The sequence below is a fragment of the Lycorma delicatula genome, chromosome 12 (assembly GCF_047948215.1).
Source record: "Lycorma delicatula isolate Av1 chromosome 12, ASM4794821v1, whole genome shotgun sequence".
Classification (NCBI taxonomy): Eukaryota; Metazoa; Arthropoda; class Insecta; order Hemiptera; family Fulgoridae; genus Lycorma; species Lycorma delicatula.
Genome location: NC_134466.1, coordinates 48081642 through 48107545, shown reverse-complemented (window position 1 = coordinate 48107545; position 25904 = coordinate 48081642). Strand labels below are relative to the sequence as shown.

Below are 25904 nucleotides of genomic sequence, written 5' to 3'. Positions count from 1 at the left end.
GAGCCAAATATGTTGGTGTTTCTTGGACTGCTAAGTGGACTAAACTGTTGATGAAATTTACATCTACAGTTTTCGCTATTATTTGTTTATCACAACTGATTGTATTGGATGATGCAATTGTAAATATTGAATCGTATAATATAAACTATTCATTAAATGAAACAAAAACATTTTTTTTTTTTTTTTCAGTAACATTTACACTCATGCTGTCTTCCTTCTATATTATCACATTGTACAAGTGTACCAAGCGTTCAATCTGAATTTACAAGGTGCTAACCAAACGTTTGTGAAATTTGTATAATGTGCTTGAATGAATACAGAATAATAGTACAACAAAATACGACTAGTAGCAGCATAATGTATCCATCATGTCAGTGTGCCTAATGACTATGGACCAAGTAGATCTATTTGTTGTAGGCAGACAGTTTTTCATTATCTCATTTGATTATGTTGTCCATTGTCACATTTGATAACAATTTTGCAACAACTTATCTGAGAGAAAAATGTATCTGTATCAAGTTCCGTTTTAATAATACAGCTATTTTACCCAGTAAAAGCTAAGTAAAAATAAAAAGCTGGTCAAGTAAAAATTTAGGTTGGACAGAAACATATGTCACATTTAAATGTTTTTAAAAACGGCTGAATGTCTGTTTGGGGTGATGATGAATGTTCAGGTAGATCATCTGTTAGCATTGCCCCAGAAAATGTCATTGCTGTTGGATTGGCATTGTCGAAGATCATAGGCAGAGAGTATCAAAAAACATTTGTGACATTGTGGTATTATCGTTTGGTACATCTCAACAGATTTTGTCACAAGAATTGAACGTGAGAAAAATTTGTGCAAAGTCATGCCGTGACTGCTGAGTGATGAACAGAAACAGCATAAATTTTGGAGTGAATTTGAAAGAACTGCTTCAAATTGACTCATATTAACTCAGGTGACAAAAGTTGGATTTATGGATATGACTCTGAAACTAAGCAGCAGTTACAGTGGAACATATTTACCTCTGCCAAAAAAAGTCCATCAAGTCAGTATCAAATCCTTAATGAACTGTTTCTTTGATACTGATGGATTATCTGTAAGAGGTTTGTATCTTCTGTTTAGACGATTAATTGATTGGATTAATTATTTTGTATTGTCCTAAGACTGGTAAGAGAGGATATAAAAGGAAACATGTAGAGAAGAGGTGCAAAAATGTCTTAGTCCTTCACCATGACAGTGCAGGACATTATATCTCTAAGCATCATGTAGAAGTTTTTGGTGAAAAACAGAATGTCGGTTGTTACTTACCAATCATATTTGCCTGACTTGGCTTTGTGTATCTTTTTTCTCTTCTCCAAATTGAAGATACAAGATTTGACACAGTATAGGAAAAGCAAAATAACAGGCACTGCTTAATACACAAAAAAAGAAAGTTTCAGGATTCATTCCGTTTGTGTCAGAAGCACTGGGATCAGTGTCTAATCTCCCGAGGAGACTGCTTTGAAGGTGATTGTGGCAAATAAGATTTTTCCTATGATGTGATATTATATAACTATTTTGTAGCACCTCGTATTTCATTATAAGCAAGCAAAATTATTTCTATTAATTTCCCAAATGAGATCAGGGTTTCAGAAAATAAGCCAGAGGTAAAATAACCTCTGGCACTCTTGAATAGCAGTTTCTTTGGAACTCTATTGTCCAATTTTACCCAGCTATGAAAGACTTCATTAAATCATACTGTGTTATAGTGTAGTGTGAAACACAATCATGGTCTTAGTATATACCAATCAACAATTATGAAAACTTTGACTTACGTTAAAGATAATTTTTTAGAAGACTGCATACTCTTGAGAAAGATATGCATGTTACAGAAAATTTGTTCTTCTCAATATCCTGGCAGGCATTAAACCTGTAGTATTGAATCTGTTCTAACTTTATTGCAAAGGTATCTTGTTATTGTCCACACATATTTTGAAAAATCTGAATTTTATTTTCTGCATCTACATCTGGTGTAAAGCTGATATTGCATTCTAAATATTTAAAACCTGTTCAGTTGGTTTGTTTTCCAAAATTATTTTTGATCTTATCGGATCCTTGCCCCTGAAGGCCAGGAAACCGTTGTTTTATTCATTGATATTTTTAAATTATATTGACCACATATATTAATTAATTCATATAAAGATCTCTGTTAACCTTCTGAGGGCTGTGTAATAAGCTGATCGTCTGCGAAGAGAAATATATTTAAAACAGTTGTTTTGCAAAATATTTGTGTAATAGCACAAAGGTTTTTTCCCTGTGTAAAAATGTTTAAACTGAACATCTGGAAATTTTTTCTTCTCTAGAAAGCCTTATTTTTTCTAAACCTCTGAATGACTGCCTTCAAACATTTTAGTGTTAGTTATTCTCACAAGCCTAGACAGTAGGCATTAAAACCATACTGTTCTAAATACTTTCTGATGTTTTTAACTGCTATGTAAGTAGGTAGTACTGAGTGAAAATGTTCCATTTATTAATTGTTGCATTAAACCCAGTTGAGTACTAGGTTTTCAAGGATAAGGAATTCTGTTCTTTATCAATATTTTATGTTGAATAATAACACTTCATTTTATAAGTATGAATAACAGAATACATAAGAGTGCAAATAGCAGTTGGACTATTAGCTGCTGTTTTAATGACATCCAAGGAATTCTAGTGATAAATTTAATAAGTAATAATAAAGGACAAAAAAACTGTATTGATAGAAATTAATACCTGTATTAAAACAAGATTCCAGTTTTCAAATTTCAGTGGGTAATTTTAAGCACCATCCAGAATAAAGAGCATCACTCCTCTAAGAGAAAGCAGTACTTTATAAGTATCTCTTACATTACAGATGCTTTACTTATAACGTGATTATAAGCATAAGAAAGACTGGGATAGTTGGTGTAAAATAACAAATTAATGCATCTCTTTCTGTACTGGAACTTTAAATAATATATTTTGCCTCTGTAGAATATTATTTTATGCATAATTATTAAATAAATTTATTTATTTTCAGTTTCTTGAAATAATATCTGCCTCTTCAAATCCCGTTCAAAGAAGTATGGATACTCCTGTTATATTAAAAGAAGGGTATGTTATCTTTTAATTAATTAATTTTTTTTTTACATAGACTGATGTGGATACATGTCAACAGTACATACTTCATTTCGTTAAGCTATTAAATTAGTCTATAAGTGTTTTATCTTTCTTTATAAGGTCATTGTATCAAATGATTTTTTGTTTCTCTTATATGACAATCTACTGTTATATAAAGCCTATTCAGCTCTAGGAAGATGTGTTATTTTCATATTGTACCTTTTCTAATGAGTTTGAAGTTTGATAATGATAATAATCATCATAATAATTTTTTTAGTTGTTTTTTTTAAGTATTATTAGTTAAATAAATATTCTAATTTTTCCATCTGGCTATTTTTTCTATAATTAAATATTTCACTTAGTAATGCTGTTTTTAAAAATTAATTAAAAATACTGGTTAGTTCATTTTGAAATGTTGTAAAGAAATGTTTATAGCATTGTAAATTAACAATTATATGTTAGAAATGAAGCAGTATTTGAAAATGAAGTGCAGTTAAATATTTTGCATCAGTAGAAATATTTAACTTACTTTCACAGGGAAAATGACTCATGCCCTCTTGTCTTTTTAGTATCTCATATGATTATATTTACACTATCATTAAAGTGCTTTACTCTGTCTGGCAATTAATGAAGTAGTTATTTTAAAAATTATTTTTTTCAAATACACTTCATTCCTATAAGAATAATAATTACGATAGGTATACTAAAATGCTTAGTTTTTTTAACATATAATTTTTCTGATTCGATTTAACATTGTAAGAATATAATTTTTTTGAACTTCTAAGAATAAATAATTAGTAGAAAAATTGCAAGTAACTGGAAAATCATTGGACCAGAAGTACCCCAAAAACATAATGATAATAAGAAAATATAAATTTATGGACAAATTTTTTTTTGTGTAGATAAAAAATAATGATATAGAATCACTAAAAATTTCAAAAGTTACAATAACACTAAAAAAGATCTCTTTTAAGATAAAATTTCAATTATTTTACACCATTTAATACAATTTTTACTTGATAAAAGAGTTTATTAAACCTTTGTAACAAATAAGAGAAAGAAAGTGGTTATTGAAAGTCGTGGTGGGGAGACTTAAAACCTAACACTAGATGACTGTTTCATATTGTTGAACAATCATCAGCTGAGTAACTGGTGTGAAAAGAAAAAAGTAGCCAATAAATTAACAAATAAATAATTGTTTCTTCTTTTTTTTGTGTAAAAGTTTTTGGGCATTTTTAAATTGATTTCTGGGGAAATTAATAATATTCGTAATGTTAATTTTTATGAGTTAATAGAACAGTAAAAAAGTTATTGTTTAATGATAAGTGTTCAGCGCTTGAAGGATTTTTAATAGAGGCAGCAGTATGTAGTTGTCAGTGGATTAAAAGGTGAACAGGTTGTTCACCTTTTTTTTAAAAAAAAAGAAGAGGTTGTTAACTATAAGCTTTAATTTTAAATACTGTAAACTATTCAATTTAAAGTTAGATGAGTATTACATCATGCACTGTTAATTTTTATTCTTACTTTATATATATTAAGAATAGAAATTACACAGAAGTATATACTATAATATAATACGTAGTATATTAATAAATATACATATATCATATGTATATATCATACATATATACATATATCAATATATGTATATATTGAATGTTGCTTCTACCAAAAGAAAGATTGATCGAAGTTTCCTTCTATACCTTTCTTTCTTTTTCCTGTTTAGCCTCCAGGAATTACCTTTCAGGTATTACTTAAGAGGATGACATGTATGAGTGTAAATGAAGTCTTGTATAGACTCAGTTCAACCATTCCTGAGATGTGTGATTAATTGAAATCCAGCCACCAAAAAACACAGGTATCCACGGTCTAGTATTCAAATCCATATAAAAGTAACTGCCTTTATTAGGACTTGAACATTGGCACTCTCGACTTCCAAATCAACTGATTTGGGAAGACGCGTTCACCACTAGACCAGCCTGGTGGGTTTCCTTCTATATCTAACAGACTTTAAATACTCCTTTGATATCTATTTGCTGTATAAGTTTTTTCTTATATTTGTATTTAAATTATTAAATATATCTTGAAATTTCTTTTGTTTTGTATTTAAAATAATGTTTTTTTTATTATTTGTTTGATTTTATTTAGATTTATGACAAAAAGAGCACAAGGAAGGAAAAGGTTTGGTAGAAAAAACTTTAAACAAAGATACTTTAGATTATCCACACAAGATTTAACGTATTCTAAATTTAAAGGTAATTTTGTTTTACTTTTATTAAATTTTGTTCATGAATTCAATATATTTTATTAATTCTAGTATATCTATTTTTTATGTTAATCGATGTAGTTTAATGTTACTTACTTCATGGCCTTAGGAATTCATCAAAATTCATAACTGCACTAACAAAGATCCACCAAAGTTGAAAGAGCAACCCGAGTGACTGTTATTCTTGAGTTCTTCCTCAGATCAAATCTAATAATATTATCTTCTCAATAAAATTTGAGTCTACCCAAAGGTCTTGTTCTGTTGGTCTCTCAACTAAAACTGTAGCAGTTATTTTTATTTGTGCAGCATTTCCCACCCAGCACAATTATTTTTGATCATTTTAACTATGTTTGAATTTGAATGTAATTTTACAGCTCAAAGTAGTCCTGTTTCCACCGCTCCAGTACATTCTTCAGTTACAGGACAAAATATTTTTCCAGAAGTTTATTTTTAAAAAAACAAACTCATTTTTCAGTCACTAACCTAAACAATCACGTTTCATAACTGTTTAAGACAACTGGTAAAATTAAGCGATCTTATATATACTAATTTTAAACTGTTTTGATAGGAATTGAGGGCTCAGCAGCATAATCATGGTATAAAAACATGCCTTTCTCGAATATAATCTAAATTTCCTTACCGATTTCATTAGAGTCGTCTTAAAAAACCTGTCATTGAAGCAAAGCCTAATCCCATTATTTGAGTTACATCAATTTTTATATTACTAGTGTTAATAAACTTAGCAATAAGTTTAAAAATTCTAATTAAATTTTTTTAAAGTTAATTCTATAGCAGAGTGATGAAATTTCTGTTTTACATCCTGAATGTTCAAGGTTTAACTCCCAATTAGGCATGACATTTTTTAATGCTACAACATTTTTTATCACTTTTTTTTACTGATATTTATTGATATTGTATAATATAATAATAATAATAATAATAATAATAATAATTTTTAATTGTTTAAGTATCAATTATAATAAGAAATAACCTCAGCATATAAACTCAGTTATTTTTGTTACTTTTGTTGGTGCAAAATAAACATTTTATGATTTAACATTTTAATTTGTGTCTGTAGTTAGATTATTATTTTAACATTTGAAAATAAAATTGTTTTATTTTTAGGTAAAGAACCTCTTTGTTCAATACCACTATCAGACATATTGGCTGTAGAAAGGGTTCATCATGAATCATTTAAAAAAAATTACATGTTTCAAATTGTACAACCACACAGGGTGCTTTACTTACAGGTGTGTATCGGTTAATAACTTAATAAAACCTTTATTTATATGTATATTTTAATAAATTCTGTAAAACATTGTTAATTTAAATACTAATAATTTTTATTTATTTATTAATGAAAATTCCCCCCTCCCCCTGACAATCATGTATATACTGTCAATCACGTTAATATTGTGTATAATGTATTGTAATAGAAAGTTTCTGATAGATCAAATTTTCACCCCCAGCAATAGTTCTGTTGCTGTTACAGTAGCTACAAGGGAAAGATAAAGTGATTGGCCAAAATATTTGGGTATCAGAGAGTGATCACAAATGTTGACATTTAAAAGATGCCCGTAATCCAAAAAACACAAAACAAAAGTTACAGAAATTTCTAGAAGGTGTATGTACATACATATATACATACATATGTTGGCCTGTGTTTTGATTCATGTCTCCAGACTGGCTCAACATAGATTCTCTGAAAATACGTAATGTTTTTATGCACTGGTCATAGAAAATTTTGAGCTTTAATATGCTGAAAGTACTTACTTATTTTAAGTCATCTAAAATTATAACTCCAGCACTTAATCTGATCTCATACTTAAAATATCAGTTTTTTGAAGCAAAAATTTTCAAGGTTGAAAATCCAACTATCCAGTATTAATGTGTACAACGGGGAAATCTATTTTTAAAAAGGGGGTTCCATTGGTTCTAACTTAAGAATTAAACAATTTTTTTGATTTTTTTATAATTTCCAATACCTTATCTATTTTTAAAGTTGTAGCTGTTATTAAAAATGTTTTTTGTTTGCGGTAGTTGTTGAAACAAGAGACTACACCTTTTTATTAAAAAAATTTTATTTTCTTAACAATATATTCTAATTACATGTATGGAAATGAAGCATAAACAATAAGGGAGAGGGACTTGGTTGAGACTTTTGAAATGTGGATATGGAGAAGGATGGGGAGAGTAAGATGGACAGATAAAGTGAGGAATAAGAAAGTAAAGAACAGAAGAACAGAAGAAACAGAACAGAAGAAAAAGCACTAAAAGGGAAATTCACAAAAGGAAAGGAAACTGGTTAAGACATGTTGTTAGAATAAACGGAATCTTGATAATTGCATGGGAAGGATCAGCAGAAGGGGAAAGGAAGTGAGGAAAAAAAGGATGAAGTTAATAGTTGAGGTGAAGATTGAAAATTACAAAGGGATGAAGAAGAAGAAAGTTTGGGATAGAAATGGATGGAGGGAGCGGTGCTGTAAAGGACCTGTGTCATACAAAGCACTAGATGATTTTAAATTCAATTTACTTTTAATAGTAAAATTTGAATTGATCAGAGATGTCAAATTGGACACAAACTTCTTTATTAAATGTTTTGATCTTTTTGCAATTGTAGTTTTAATTTAAAGCCATTAACATTTAATATTTAAAAAGCTCTGTCAAGGATAAAGCTGGAAAGTTATACAACCCTTTCCCAGTTCACCCCTGAAGCAAAATTTTTTTAACAAGATGTTAGAAGGGCTTGTACAGTATGTTCAGAACATTTTGTAAAGGGTTTTCCAAAAGATGTTCTTATCTGTTGTGTTTATTTGAAATTATTAAAAAATGATTACATTGAGAAACATCACTTATCTATTCAATAATTTTAGTACTTTCTATTATTGAAATGTTAAGATCACTTAACAAACAGCATTTTTGGAAAATTAGTAAATCCTCAGCAGATAAATATAAAATGTAATTTTTGACAAGATTATGTAGATTAATTTTTTACCATGGTTTATCCCAAAATGAACCATTTATTGGTAGAATGTTTATTTCAATTTAAAACTATTATGTCAACATGACAAGGAATTATTATATCTTACAAGCAAGTTGTCTTTTAATAAGCTTATATGTTTTCTTTTACTTACTAATATTATTTTAGACTTTACTTTTATTAAAAGCAAAGGTATATTTTTAAATTTATTTATTTTCTTTGTAGTTAGAAATAAAAATAGCATTTTTCCTAGATCCTGGGTAAAATGATTAACTGAATCCTACAACATAATGGTTGGAATATTTGGAAAGACTTAAGGAGTAACATCCTGAAATGGAAAAATTCAATCATTTAAACCATTTATTATAATAAACTGGTGCACATAGGTCACTTAACACTGGGTGCTTTTTATTGTATATTAGTGTACTGTTCAAATTCATTAAATAAAATCCCCTCCCTGAGAATTTTTATTAATAGTTATTATTTTTTGTTATTTATATACTATGTTTAATATTTCACTTATATTTAAATTTAATTGCTTATTATGTTAGGCAAGCAACTGTGTAGAAGAAAAACAGTGGGTTGATATGCTAGCAAAAATATGCAGAACAAATGATCATCGGTTGTCAAAATATCATCCAGGAGCTTATATTAATAATCACTGGCTATGGTACGTCTGTTTTATTATAATTTTATTGTGTAGTATTTACTGGGTTAAACAATAATTTTGGGACAAAGTTCATTATTTATTCTTAAAAGAATATGCAACATTAAATTTTTATTTGTGTGGCTGTGAAGCAATTCAGTTAGTAGAGGAACTAATCAGAGTTTTTCTCTTTCTGTTGATGATGATGTTTAGTATATTCTAGTGCTTATGTTGGACAAACTGAATTATTTGTAGATCTGAATATTTTCAGCAATTCAACAAATTTTGGAATGCTAAAATTATGTTTGGTTTACTAAAGAAGACAACCAGAACCAACAGCATTCCTCATTTTTCCTTAAATAACCTACCGTAAGATACTTTTTATCGTAAGAATGGGTATGCCAATTTCAGGAATGAAATTATCTCATGCCACGTCCTTTACAATTTTTTTTTTTCTTTTAATAATGTTATAATATTTTATGTAATATACATATATATATACGTATTACGTATATTAAAATATGTTCTTTTCATAATTTGTAATTTTTTTTTAATTGTTTTGAACTTCTGAATTGAATCTGAATTTAATCAAATTTTGAAATAATTCAAAATTTCAAAACAGCAAACAATTTAAAATAAAATGAAAAATGATTAAAAAAATTATAATTTAATGGCTTATAGAATTCAGTACCATCTTGATGTGGATACAACGAAAATCAATTATTGGAAATTGATAAGGTAATTTTAACTTATCTAATTACTGCATTTTGATGATTTATATTTCATATAATATTAAATATATATAATGATGGACTGCATATATTATTACATAAGTAACAATTTTATCTCATTTTTAAAATTAAACTTAAAGCTAATTACTGCAATATTTACTTTTTGTACAAGTAATATTAAATGTCTGACAAATTTATTACATTACTAAAATTACCTAAGTTATTAAACTTTACACAATTATGTAAAACGTTTGTTAGTAATTATAGTAGTCAATTTGTTATTTAATTAACGAAATTAACATACAGTATAACATTTACAATATGATTTAGATGAAAAATTCAATCTGATAAGGCAGTGACAGTAAAATACAAATTAATTATTAATGTTAGTTACTGTATAGTTATTAATATATGTATATTATATTCCTCCTCTATTGAAATGTTCATCTGTATATTCTAGTTCAGATAACCTATACTGTAGTATACATGTTAACACTTTCTTTTTGTGAAAAAAAATTATTATGACTAAGAAATACTTGCCTATACTTGGTACAGCTGAGATATGATAAAAAAAATAATTAAAATTAAAATTTTTATCAAAAAGAATTAACTTATTCTACATTGATATTGTTCCCATCAAAGTGTGTTTCCAGAGATGTGACACGCTTATGCCAGTGATCAAAATAGTTATGGAAAGAAATTTTAATATAGTCTTAAGTTCACTTTATGATTTTTTTTTCTTTATTTCACCTATCTTCGCAAATCATTATTATTTTAATGTTTTCTTAATCGATGGGAACAAGAAAAAGTCACAGGGTGCCATGTCTGAAAAATACACAGAGCCTATTGCATCATTATTTTGGCTAAATTATAACGATTAATAGTGAAGTGTGAACTGGAGAATTATTGTGGTAGAAATTCCAAGAATTGTTATTCTCATTTACAGTAATTTTCAACAGACTGCCTCATTTAGATTGAGTTAAATTGTTCACTAAAACTGTTGTTTTGCCATACACCTTGTGGATAGACTATATAACAGGGGAAATGGCAATGTAATTTTAAAGAAACTGTTAGAAGAACCTTAACGTTTAGTCAAACTCAGTATGCTTTCTTCAGTCTTCATTCTTCACGAAGTTTCTATTTTTTATCAGGATGATTGGAGTTTGTTTCGATATCATTACCTGTGTTTTGTCACCTGTTATGACATATTTGAGTAATTCTGAGTTATCAGCAAAGTCAACTTATAATTTTTCTGTACGTCTCTTTTGTTGAAAATTCAAGTTTTGGATTAAATTTTGCTGCTACATACTTCATCCCGATAATGTCAGTCAAAATTGCTTCACCCGAGCCATAAAAGTAATGTTTTTGATGATATAACCTTGCGGTCAAAATGTATATTGAACAATGCCATTTTGAATTTTTTTTTAAATTAAGGAAAACCTTAACATTCGATCAAACTTTAAGCGCTTCTATTGAGTTGATTCTTCAGGAAGCTTCCAGCAGGATGATTGAACTTTCATTTTAATATCATAAACATACAAAATATGTTTCTGTTAATGATTCTGAGTCATTATTGATGTCGGCTAACAAATTATTCTGGGACTTTTCATGATTTCGCCTTAGTTAAAAATTCAACAACTTTGAAAGAAATATTTTTTGCTACTTATTTCATACCCAAAATGTTGGTCAAATTTTTTTCATGCGAGCCATAAGAGATTCTTATCTCTTCTGTAACTTCTGTAATAGTTATTCAACAATTATTGATCATATTGTCCTTTATTTTGTCAATATTTTCATCAGATGTTGATAGTTGGGATGTCCAACCTTTTTGTCGTTTTCAAGTCTTCTTGAAACCATTGTACCACTCATAAACCTTTGGTGTTGACATAACTTCTTCGCTGCACTTTATTTCATTTTTAACATAAAATTTAATGCAAATTATTTGTTCCATCATTTTCAAACAAAATAAATTGCCAATCACAATATAACAATATCCTAATAAAATGAAATATGTCCTAATTACTCGACTGCCAAATTTGAACTTTGCTTATAATACAGCAGAAAATATTGTTATAAATTGTAAACAGTGCTGTTGTCATTAAGGAAAAAGATAAACTTAGTAAAAAAGATTTAACATGCATAACTAAAAGATTGTTACTCTTTTATCTCGCCTTATACAGTGAGTATATTTATTTTTTTAAATTTTTAATGCAAACTGTACTTACCATGTAGATTGTAAGTACAAAATCAACTCAACCAAAAGGTATATTATTAGGTTTTGGGTTATTAGGGATATTATTTTACCTCCTACTAGGTTTTTTTTAAGTATTTTGTAATATTTGATGCAACTCAAAGTATACACAGTGATTTTTTTTCTCTTTAAGCCTTGGAAGTATCCAGTTAATAACTTTTCAATTATTTATTTGAAAGGATATTTGAAATGTAAAAATTTAATAATTCAGTTTAGCCTATACAAAGGCCACTGCGGTGGATGAAGAAAAGGTGAAATCTTATAACCAAACTTACAAAAACTGTAGGTGAATATTTTTTGTTCACGTGAACAAGAAAAGTTCAGCTTCATAATAATAATAATAATATGCAAATTAGTTTTTTCGTGATATATATCCTTTACTTCGTACAAGGAAGTAAAAAAGACAGTTCCACTATTCAAAATAAAAAAAAAAAAACAGTGGTATAACTTTTTTTGGTATTAACTATTATTTTTGTTATTTATTCATTTATGGTGCAATCTTCACAAATCCAGGTAATTAGCAAATACCCCTTATGACAGATATATTTATACATAAAACACCACTGTTGTGTATAATGAAAAATGTGGTATTAAAACAAACTACATTTATTGAGAACAAAATATTATTTTCTTGTAAACAGGTCTGCTGACCTTGATAAATTGACAGATGTGGTAGGTGGTCTTATGATGCAATTACAATTTTGTTATTTTTTTTTATATATGAATTTCTTTTAACAGTTGTAAAGCAGTTAGTGAATCAGCAGCAGGTTGCAGTGATGTTTCAAACAGTTTAGACTTACAAACAAATATAGATTCTGAACGTGAGTTAGCAAGAATACATTCATTAACAATATCTCATATTGGTCGTCTTGAAAATGTTATGAGTAAGTATTTTTTTTTATATAATTATTTTCTGAATTAATTCAGTAAAAAAAGAATATTTTTCTAAAGTACTCATCAATTACTATTCAATAAAATCAAAATGTTATATAAAAAAAAAGAAGCCAGAGTTTAAAACATTATTTCATTGGGAGAAGTCAAAAATTAAATTTACAACTCTTTAAAGATTTGCCTTTTCCTTAATAATTAATTTGCAATATTAATAGCTTTTTCTAGATTTTTTCTTTACCAGCGAATACAGCTAGAGTAATTATATTAAAGGTAAAGTTTGATGATTATGTCAAAAATGGGATATTGGTTTTTTTTGTAAATTTTTACATTTCAGGGTGCACTAGTTCATCTAGACCAAAAAAAAAAATGTATATGCTTACAAAGCAGTTGCACTGCTTTTGGCCTTATGCAGGGTGTCCCATATAAAATGCAACCCAACCTTATATTGGTAGGTATTGCAATATTAAAAAGGCATGTGTAAATGTAAATGTAATTTTTATTATTACCATCCATTACCTTACATTTAGAGTAAATGTTGGAAGTGGCCGCCATCTTCTTGAATACAAGCTTCAATTGTTTTTGCAGCGTTTCTTGCAACTTTTTTCAAAGTTTGTGGCTAGATATTTAATACAGCTCGTTCAATATTGACTTTCAATCGTTCAAGTGTTCGTGATTTGTTGCTGTAGGCTTTTTTCTTTGAGGTAACCCCGTAGAAAAAAATTCGCCGGAGTCAAATCTGGAGATCTTAGTGGCCACAAGCCTCGACCAATAACATGATTACCAAAGAATTCCTCTACGAAATCAGAAGTTGAACCTGTGTAATGCGATGTCGCACCATCATGTTGTAGCCGGCAGCGTCTGTCTTCCTCTTCCAAGAGTGCGATGAACCGAAATAAAATATCCTGATATCATTCTGCATTAATGGTGTACTCGAAAAAAATAGGACCGATTATTTTCTTCCGCGATATCGCGCACCACACGCCTGACTTCTGCGGGTGTAATTGTTTTTCGTGATAAACGTGGGGATTTCCAGCGCTCCAAATTCTACTGTTTTGGCTGTTTACGTAGCCATCCAAATGAAACCGTGCTTCATCTGTGAAAAATAACGAATCCATAACGTTAATTCCCTCACGCAGGAATCGACAAAAACGTTGACAATATTGTAGCCGTTTTTCTTTGTCGGGCTCAAGAAGTCGATGAACCGTTTGAATGCGATAAGGTCGTAATTGTAATCATTTGGTCGCCCGACGAACAGTTGATTTAGACAAATTAATTTCAGCAGACAAACGTATGATTGATTTATTTGGCGAGGCGAGTAATCGGTCTTTGTTTTCAGCGACTGTATCTGTATTCAACACTGACGCAGATCTTTTGTGTTCCTTGTTATTAACAGAACCGGTCTCTCTAAATTTTGCGACTAACCTTAATACTGATGTTTTGTTAGGAGCTGGTTTATCTGGGTACTTATGGCGAAACAAATCTTGCACTGTAACCGCTGATTTTGTACTGAAGTACGACTCAAGAATGAAAACGCGTTCATCTAGCGAAAACACCATCTTGTCTCTAGCAATACACTGAAAATTATGATTGCATTGTTGTTACTATCGGTAGTGTTCTACTGTGTCGCCGCGATGTTCAGATGTTGGACGAGTCCATTTCAGTAACGAGTAGGGGAGTAAGCTTGACTTTTGAAATTTCATGGATGAGTGATAGATGGGCTGCGTTTTATATGGGACACTCTGTATCTGAGGATTGACCAAATCGATCTTCAAATTTGGCTCAAGTACTTCTATATATGGGACATTGATCATATTCTTTTTTTTTCACAACTAATTATGGGAGTGAAGGGATATCACAAATAAATCAATTTTGATTTTATTAAGAGGTGTTTTAGAGAAAACTTTATTCAAAAAAAAATTGTTATATATATGCGTATATAAATAATGTAAAAAAAATATTTTTCAAACAATTTCCACCTCTTAAAATTAAAATATATATTTATTTTGTTCTACTTCCCTTTGGTTTAAGTATTTTTTGAAAGTTTATAGAACTATCAAGAAATTACTACAATTTTTCTAACTGTTAAATATTGTGTATGATTTGTTCGGCTGAGCTGGAAAAATCATGCAATACTTTACCAGGTTCTTTTTTTAATATGTTATTTAAGCTTCAATTTTTGTTATTCAAGGGATTTGGATCATTGTGATTCACTTAGTAAGTAAATCAAATTTTCCGATTAAAATTGCTAAAATTAGCAGTTTTAATCAGAAACCACGATAATAAAAAAACAAAATGGTTGCCATATCGGTTTAGGCGTACTTTTTGCAATAACTCTGTTGTTTCTCATCGGATTTTTACTATTAAGATGTTGTTTTGTTAAAAAAAAATCCTTCATAATTTTTATACTACAACACAATTTGATAAATTAATAATTCCTAGGATATTTAAGATTGAAAAAATTGAAATGACTGCAATTTTTAAATTTGCCAATGAAAAATATCACTTTTTTCCTATCAAAAAATGTTAGTTTAAAACAAAGATTAAAATTTTATTGTGTTATCTCCAACCGTTCTTCAAAAATAATTTTTTTCTTAAAAAAAAAATGTCCGACTGACAGAAAAATTGCTTTTTTGGACCTATGTTCACTGAACATTTTTTCTTTAGTATGTTAAGTAGAATCACTTCATAGTGTTTGGCCTCTCACCTTTAAAGGACACCCTGCATAAATTATTCATGAATTTTTAACAATTATTTGAACATTTATAAAAAGAATTGCTCAATAATTTTATTTAGAGGACAGAAACTTCAAGATAAAATAAATTTTACAATTATATAATTATAAGTCTCACCTAGGTTTTGTTGTTATTTCACATAAAATTTGTTGTTTTGTTTTTTTTTAATTTATTATAAAAAGCTTTTTTTTTAATTAATTGAATTTTGTATTTTCTGAATAAGTCATGATACATTTTTAAAGTTATTTATTCTTATTATATACTTTTTTTATTAAAATACCTTATAAAATACAAATTGATAAATTATATTTTTCAAATATACAGTTTGATGCAATAGTATGTGATTGATTAGAAAAAATGAATGGGAAGCTTGATTCTAACAAGTAGCTACTTCAGCTAACGGTTTAGCATTTTTTGAAACCCCTACTCTAAATAGAAAACACAAAGACTTGTACATTTTGATCAATATATGGGGTTATTTAACCATTTAAGCTCTAATAAAGGTCCATTTAAGCTCTAGGTAAGTTGTTACCTTGCTAGCTCCCAAAAGGTACTATAGATTGAATCAGGCCACAGTACTGACTGACCAACTCCCACAGTACTTCCCTTAGGAAAAAAGAAGAGGGTCAATTCTTAGATGGACTGTCTTTGATTAGGATTGATCAATTGTAAAAATAATAATTTAATTATTACAAAAACTTAATATTTAAAACAAATTACGGGATATATCCAGAGTGAGTTCCATTTCTAAATATTGCTACTGCAGTGCTACGATTGTGATTCTGTTTATGTGTGCTGATTTATGCCATTCCTTCTCAGTTATCTAATCTGTATGTTACTTAATGTGTGTTTTTCAACGGTTGAAAAAACTGAGACGCTCATCAGATTTGAAAATTGGCCTGTGACCTGTTTCTTGAATGTACAGAATATTAAACCAGCTGAAATTCACCATCAGATTTGCAGTGCTTGTGAAGAAAATTCAGCGAGTTATTTCATGGTTGAGAGATGGATGCAATAACATTCACAATGATGATGAAAGAAGCAGATTATCAATCGTCTTTGATTATCCGCATTTTGTTGAATGCTACTGATGACAAGATGAAAGAACAGATGAGTCACCATCAGTTCTCTTTCTATGTATTTTCCAGAAATTTCACAATCAGTGATATAGAAAATTGTGTTAGGAAAATTGAATTATCTGGTAATTCTGTGCATGCTGGATGCCTAAGATGCTTATGGAAAACTACAAAACAAGATGGTTGGGCAGTGCATTGGGATTTTTGAATTGGTACAGAGATCAAGGTGCCTGTGTAATCATTGCAGACAAGATATGGGTGTTGCTCGTAACACCTGAAACGAAGTGATAGTCTATAGCAGGGCTTCTTAAACTTTTTTATATAGCGACCCCCTTCAAGCTTACGAAATTTTAAACGACCCCCTCCTCCATATAATGAAATATATATTAACCGTAGATGTAGATGTAATATCGCACTATTTTACAATGTAAATAAAATAAGGATTAAAGAATACGTACCCATTCATTTCACATACATATAATTGGAAACGTTGACGGGATATCGGTCGTAATAAAACACAATAAATAGAATGACATAAAACTATATATATATTTATTCAATAGAAAAAATAAACTTGTGTAACAATTTTTTTATAAGAAAACATAAAACTATATCTATATATTCAATAGAAAAAATAAACTTTTGTAACAATTTTTTTAATAAAAACATATTATTAACATCAAACAATAAATGTGACGGATGTGATTGTTTATTTTTACACAAATAATTAAATCTAGGCTCAATTTGAGTTAGTGCAGATCGTAATAAATTTTCAACGTTTATTAAAGTTGAACGGTATTTTGATTTTATGTAAGTTAATGTGGAAAAGGCTGATTCACATAAATATGTTGTACAAAATGGCAGTAATTTGTTCATTGCCATTTCCGATAGTAGGGGATATTCTGATTTGATTTCTATCCAAAATTCATGCACAGGCACTTGAGAAAATCTAAGTCGCAAGGTAGTATCACTTGTTAATTCGGCAAATTCTTCTTGTGCTTTTAAGTTAAAAAAATTAATTTCTTCCATTTCAATTGAAAATGGATTGCAAATCCATTGTTGTGTATCGATATCATTGGGAAAATACCTATGCATGTAAACTTCCATATCCTTCAAATGATTAACTATAATTTTTGTTATAGGAGTATCTTTTTTTGAAATATTGTTACTAATTATATACTCGTCAGTAAATGGAAACATTTCGAGCGATCCACTTTCCACTCTGTTCTTCCATATAAGAATTTTTTTAACAAAGGCCTCAAGTTTATTTTTTAACATAAACATATTAACGCAGACTCCCTGCATTGATAAATTCATATCATTGATTTTATCAAAAATATCTGCCAAATAGCATAGCTTGAGAAGCCATAAATTATCTTGAAAATAATCGGCCAAATTAAAATTTTGCTCTGTTAGAAATATAAGAACTTCATCTTTTAAAGTTAATAATCGTTTCAAACTTCGACCTTTTGATAGCCACCTAACTTCAGCATGTAACAATAAACTTGTATAATCCGAATCCATATCAATGCACAAATTTTTAAACAATCGACTATTAAGTGCTCGACTTTTAATAAAGTTAATGATTTTGACTGCATCAAAAAACACAGTGTTTAATTCTGGTGCAATTTTTTTAACAACAAGTGCCTCTCGGTGAATCATACAATGTGTAAATGTAATATGATCATTTCCAGCTTTAACAAATGCTGTAAAACCAAGATCTTGTCCGGTCATTGCTGCAGCACCGTCCGTGCACACACCAACACAATTTTTCCAATTTAATCCTTCTTTTTCAAAAAACTCATTTACTTTTTTATATATATCTTTTCCACGAGTATGACCTTCCAGAGGACGACAAAACAGTATATCTTCATGAATGCTTCCCTCATAAATATATTTTACAAAAAGTAACAACTGTGCCATTTTTGAAATGTCTGTCGACTCGTCCAGTTGTATTGCAAACTTTGAGCTGTCTTTAAGCCTCATAAGAAGCTGTTGAAATTGATCATTGCTAATGTCTGAAATTCTTTTGGACACAGTGTCATTTGATAATGGAATTTTACTAATTTCAGCAGCATACTGTTTTCCATGAACAATTTCAGACATTCTTATAGCTGCAGGTAGTAAAAGTTGCTCTCCAATAGTAAAAGGCTTTTTCGTTTTTGCTATCAAATACGAAACTTCATACGATGCCAATAGATATTTATCATTCAAAGTAACATACTTCTCCAAAGTGTTCTTTTCTTTATTTGATGTTTGCAAAAGACGCTCAAAATATTCTATTGGCTTTTTTGATAACGTTGCATGTTTAGTATTCAAATGTCGTTGCAGTTTTGACGGTTTCATGTTTTCTGCAGCCAAAACTTCTTTGCAAATTAAGCACACTGGTTGTTCTTCACTGTTGTGAGAAGAGCATGTGAAGCCATACTGCAAATATGATTCGTCATATTTTCTTTTTTTTGTTTTGCTAGAAGTCGGATTTGAAGCACTGCAACTTGGTTGTGACGGCGTGGCAGACTTATTAGTTGGAATTTTAATTAGCCATTTATCCATGATGGTTAAATAATAATAAATAATTAAACAAAATGTAGTTGAACTTTAACGTAATAATTAAAAACACCAACTGAAAATTACACAGTAAATACACACATGTCACTACGAAGACAAAGCTGAGTCCAAACTGAAGTACAAACAGAAAAATAACTACACTCGAATCTTTACCAGTGCAATGACAACAAATTACGATCAGATCAACCCCGACGCATGGCGTGTTCAAAGTGTGCAGCGCACAAAGGCACCGTATCACAAAGACGCCGAAAAAGAAGCTTTCATTTAATTTTTTTTATTATTCTTTTATAGAAATAATATGCCGATTCGCCTAGCCTAGCTTGATTATGCTTCCGTATTGTATGTGTAAGCTGTAAGGCGACACGGCGTCTGGGTACTTATAATCACTAAGTTATCTTGCAAACACTGACGCCGGCGGCCAGACATCAATGTCGAACGTTCAGTTGAAAATCGAGGAGCGCGTTGTATTTATTATTTTAAATGCTACTTCCATATTTTCATTTATAGGCCCTACATAACAGTTTTGCATTGCCACTTTTTTCAAAAAATAGTTATAATAAAACTACAATAGTATTTTGTATGATTTTTATTTGTATTTATATTTGTACGTAGTGTGTATACTAATTTTAAAATTTTATTTATAATGATTGAAAAGTATCAGATCTTTGCGACCCCCTTTCAGTAGTCTCGCGACCCCCCTGGGGGTCGCGACCCACAGTTTAAGAAGCCCTGGTCTATAGAATGGTGATATATTTCATCAACTAGAACATATGCATTTGCCTTGAGGCTGTGCAGTCAATAATGATGTTTACTGAAAAATGCTGAAAAAAATTGCATCATGCCTATCCAGGGCAAGTGATGTGGTCATGACCAAATGTAAATGAAAATTTAACATAAGAGAAGAGGAATGTCTGCCTCATGAGCCATCAGCATAGAAAAACTAGATTCTGTCTTATGATAGAATTTAACTCATAACAAAACCATCTAAGACGCAATAATAATGTGGCTTTTACCATTATATTTGCAAATAAGACAAATAGGTATATAATAATGACTAGTAAAAGTTCTTGTTTTACTAAACCATAGTGTTACAGCATTGACACGATAATAATTAATGAAATTTTGTCATAATTATACGTAACAGAAAAGTTACTATTTCTATTGTTTTTATTTTGCAGGAGCATGTGAGTGCCAAGCTGTTTATACAGGTGATATCTGTTTTTTGCCAAATTCATTAATTGAAGATGTTCAGTCATGTTTTAAAACACTGAATGCGTTGAGGGAGGCTGCATTTACTTTAGAACACGAGCATAGATCTTATTTAAGAATGGTAGCAAGAGAAACAAAATATGGCAGCAAGTAAGTTACTTTTTATAAATTTTTCTAATTTTGTTTTCAACTTTTTAAACATTTAATCTTAACTAAGTGAAGGTGTTTTGATAAATATTCTTAATAAAAAAGAATTTTTTTATCCTGTTTTATTGGATGAAATTCAGATAAATTATTATTTAAATTTATATATTGTTCAACCAACATTTTTCATAATTTGTTAAAGTGAATATTTAAAAAAGTATTGTATGTAATTAATGTGAGTAAATAAGTTATTAATGGTAATGATTAGAAGTAACTTAACGAATAAAATTTGCTCGATTATTAATAATACTATTAAATAAAATCGGTATAAAATAAAATAATAATTTTGAGGATGTTAATTAATTGTTAAATATGTAAATACATGTTAAATGATTATATAGAAAAGTCAGATTTTTCTAATTAATTTTATCTAAAAACTTATAGAGTAATGATTTTAGTAAAAGTAAATTTTTAAATAAATTGATTGAAAAATCTTTCAAATTTAGCTAATTTATTGAAAATGAAAACAGTTACTTAATAAGTTTTTCTCATTGGCTGAAGTATTACCTATAAAACATAGAAATGTTTGTCATCTGGTTTTTACCACTGGTTTTTTTTCTATTTTTATTTATTTAGATAAATCCCGTAAGCAAAAGTATGCACATTTATAAATTTTAACACGTGGAACTGTTGCAGTTTTTAATCTATTAACAATCGGATGTACATGAATTAAACAAGATATATTCAGAAAGTTAAGTTACAATGTGTCTGTAGCTTCGAGGGAAATTTTTTGTTTCAAAGTTGGCATTCCTGCATGAAATGGAGGTCTAAGTGAAGAGGACAAGCCTGACATGAACTTGGTAATTTTTGATCCCACCAAGTGTGAAGTGTGACTCCTCATCTGGTATCTTGCTGTCGCTAAAAATGAAAAATCCACCAACATCCACCATGAAATTGTTTCTGTTTGTGATGATGTTATGTCACATGATAAAGAAAAAAAGTGGTATACAGAATTTAAAGGTAGTAGAACAAACATCCACGTTAAATAGAGGAACAGTAGACTGTCGATTGTCACAGACAAGTTTGTTGACAAACTCCAACTGCTGATTCATGAAGATGTCATTTGACTGTGGACGAACTTTATGAAATGTGCCCAGAAGTCAGTAGAACTATAAAACTATACTGTATAAAATGGTAAACAATTGTTTGTATTTTCAGCAGTGGATGTTATAAAAGAAGAACACAAACAAGTCCAGTTAATTGTGCTCGGGAGTTTCATGACTGTTATGAGCTTGTGGGTGAAGAATTCCTTGAATCTGTTGTAATTGGGGATAAACCTAGGTGGCTCATTACACACTTTAATACAAAAGGCATTCTATATATGGGGTCATACTGGTTTCCCATTGGCAAAAAATTCAAAACGCAACAGTCTCTGAAAAAAAATCATGGTGACATTTTTCTGAGAATAAAAAGGAATTTTACTTATCAGATTTTTGGCTCCAGGTCCATTCATAAATGCTGATAATACTTAAATTTGTCGGATCATTCAAAACAAAAGAAGAAGGCAGCTGACAAAGGGACACTCCCTTTATGCAATAGACATGAATGATAAAGCTCGGCCCTACATCGCATGCAAAACGGTCGATCTCCTTTTTGGTTGGGATATTCTGAACCATCTGACTCATAGCCCTAACCTGGCAGCAAGTGACTTCACTGTTTGTTGAAAGACCATAAGGGCAGAAAAAAACACTTTTCAATTGATGAAGAGGTGAAGAATGCCTTGTGTGAATGGTCAAAGGAAATGGCAGCAGAACATGTAATAAGGAATATGAAAGTTGAAACCTCAACTGACCAAATGCTGGAAACTGAATTACAGACATGTAGGAAAATAGTGGTATACTTGTGTAATATGTCATTAAATTTCATTTAAAATATGCATTTTTTGATTTTTGTAAAATGCTGTAACACCGTACTTTCCAAAACATTCTTTGTATTTATGTCAAATGTGTAAAATATCTAGTGAAAATGTATTTGTTATAATGAATTTTCACTTAAAGATACTTTGCATCCGTCCCTTATGTTCTTCAAAAGCATCATAATTTAATATTTCTGTTTTCTCATGTACAGTTTCATTGTTATTACAGCATAATAGCTATAAAGTAAACGTATAGTGATCAGCCAAAATTTTGGATATCAGGATTTTTGCTGACACTTCCTCAGACCAAAGAACACAAAAAGTTATAAAAATTTCTGGAAGATATATGTAAGTACATGCATTGGTCTGAATTTTGATGAATATCTCTGGACTGATGTAACATAAATTTTTCAAAAATACCTTTAATATTTCTATATGTAGGACATTGATGGCGTTAAATTTTGGACAAATTTAAAAAGGGGGATAGTTTTCTCCGTTTTTAATTTTGGGTTCTTTTATAGTGGTCATAGAAAATTGAGCTTGTATATGACAAAAGTACTTATTAAGTTATTTAAAATTCTAAAGATTTAAGATTCCAATCTTTAAAAATTTTAGTAATTTTTAAAGATTTAAGATTTAGAGGTGGTATTCAATATTATTTGTAAACTAATTTTGCCTCTTATCTCAAAAATCATTTTAACTAAAAAAGTTGATGTTTGCCATAAATATTTTGTTATATATATATATATATATATATATATATATATATATAGATTCCAGCTTTAGCCTGATTTTCAACCCCCATCAGACAAGGGATTATTAAGTAAGCTACCATAGGTATTTTTTTTTTTTAATTAACTGTAATTTTTTTTTAAACATGTTGGATATTATTGCACTAAATCGGACTGACTAAATTTTTAAGCTCCAAAAGACATGGAGACTGAATGGGACCCAACCCAAACTTAAAGTACCTAAAACTTTAATTTTCAAGATTGAAAATCCAACTGTGTATAAGTATTAAAGTTGAAGACTTTGGAGCTTTTTAAAAATGGGAATCCGATGGGACTTACCTCTTTTAAGAATTCAACCCTTTGAGGACTAAACCTTTTTTTGGAGATTGTTAAAAAAAAATTGCATGCTTATATTATTGCGGGTAAAAAAACTGTACACTGTCTTACGGTGACAATTTGTAACCGTAAAAGTAGGTTGTGCTAAAAAATTTATAAAATTTTATTATTATCAATATTTTTAGCAGTTTTTTTAAATTTCAGAAAACCAATGCACTATCTACAACAAATTTTTTTGGGGTCGTTATACCTTATTCAAAAATATTTTTAAAGATTAAAGAACACAAAAAAAGGAATAAAAAAAACAAAAAGAAATGAGTTTGAAGTCACTTAACTCAAAATCAAGAAACAATTTTACTATGAGATTCGTGATTTTTAGAATTTTTGCCTTCTTTTGTGTTAAACCTGAAAATTTCATGATTTTTGGCAAGAAATTGAAAAATTTTAGTCAGATTTGTAAAATTAAGTTTTTTATAACTGTTAGTACACAAATCATTGTCAGATTGAACATTCCTAAGTTGTGATCATTTTCACTTGGTGTTTGAAATACACCACTTATTCTGCGTGTATAGCAACTTGCTAATAAATATTGCTGGAAAAAATAACATGAAATAAGTGTAATATTATGATCCGAAAATGACAAACAACTAAAAATAATGATAAACGCACAATGTTCTCGGCTCATCTACGTAGTATGTAACACACCAATAAATACAGTATTGGAAAAGAACTAAATAAATAAAATAAAGCATTCTTTTTCACTCGGAATGAACTGTGATTTCACGGCCAACTCAAAACAATAACAAACAAATGACATTTATATATTACGTAAAATAAAAACATAAACAGTCGTTAAGATCAGTATTATAATTATTTTTGTGCCATCCGAATATTAATTGCGATGTCATGTGCGACTTTAAACAATAACAAACGTAACCTCTATCAAACGAACTGCCATGACAATCAAACAGATGATCAGTACAAACATCATTTTGACACTGACAAAATTTCACCAAATTGCATAAAATGAGATTGATGAAAAGTCGCCAGTTGGTCTTTATACCATAAACTGAACCTGACGAAAAATCGTCAAGTGGTCTTCAAAGAATTAGAAAATTTTGAATTTTTTCTAATTTCTGATGCTTATCTGTTCTTGAAGACATGACTGTTATTAAAACTGTTATATGAGATATAGCTGTCAAGCAAGATAGTCAAATGAAACTGAAGTTTTTATGCTAAAAAATTTCATTTTTTGTAAAAAAAAATGTCATTTGATTAAGGAGTTCAACTGAAACCCAAAGTTTTTTACTAAAAATTTGATTTTCTTGTCAATTATACTTTTAGTACAGTTTAATTATTAAGATAAAAATGTCATTTGATCATGGGGGTCAAATCAAACCTAAAATTTTTTCACTGAATATTTTGATCTTTTTCTTAATTGCAATCGAAATATCGCATAATAAAATCATTAATATTAAAAAACCAATGTCATATTTGAAACAAAAATTTTCTCAAAGGCAAAATCAGGAAAGTTATGCCTACTTTTAATTTATATATTTTTTCTATAGTTTCTTAGGTGTGTGCCTTTCCTTAAGTGACCTTAAGTTTGGATTTTTTTATTCTACGGTTTTATTTATTTTACAAATAGCTTATTTTTTTATGTTTTATTTTATTAATTTTTTTTTTAGGCAAGCTCCTATTGGTGATGATAATTATCTCTTACTGGCTGGTAGATTAGATTCAATAACTCCATTAAGACCATTATCAGCAAAACAAAATCAGCAAACACCGCAACAAACGCCACAGCATCAACAATGCTGACATAAGTTCAGTACTTTGTAAAAGAACTGTATATCTTTTATATTGTAAGGTGATAATTATATGTAGATATACATTTATTATATAACTTTTTTTTCTCTTTTCTTCTTGGTTTTTTTCTTTTTTAATATTAAAAATGTAATGTACTCATTTTTAACTTTACAACAAATTTTCGTCACAAATAAAATCTTTTTTATGTTTTATTTTTTATATATAATATTTACATGTTAACCATACATTGTAAAGAACAAATCATAGTTAGGTTATTTGACTGATAATATTTTTTAATAGATATTTAATATAGTTATGCCATTCCTATTATTTTATTTATATTTTGACAGTGAAATGGGCACAAATATTACCTAAAAATTAACAATTTAATTTAAAATGTGGTAAAACCATATTATTTTGTGATTTTATAAATAAGTTTATGGTATTCCATATTACAATAGTAATAATAATAATAATAATAATAATAATAATAATAATAATAATTCATTTAATTTTTAT

The 25904-nt window shown here is 29.0% G+C and overlaps 1 protein-coding gene across 1 annotated transcript in view; it reads left to right on the top strand.

The window, feature by feature from the left end:
• RasGAP1 (Ras GTPase activating protein 1) overlaps positions 1-25569 on the top strand; it is a 64608-nt gene extending 39039 nt beyond the window's left edge. The window contains exons 11-17 of the mRNA XM_075379584.1: positions 3021-3094; positions 5249-5355; positions 6492-6616; positions 8898-9016; positions 12713-12858; positions 20420-20600; positions 25265-25569. Coding sequence (XP_075235699.1) covers positions 3021-3094; positions 5249-5355; positions 6492-6616; positions 8898-9016; positions 12713-12858; positions 20420-20600; positions 25265-25397 — 885 coding nt within the window. The 3' untranslated portion in view covers positions 25398-25569. The remainder of the gene's footprint in view (positions 1-3020; positions 3095-5248; positions 5356-6491; positions 6617-8897; positions 9017-12712; positions 12859-20419; positions 20601-25264) is intronic.
• The last annotated feature ends 335 nt before the right edge of the window (positions 25570-25904 follow it).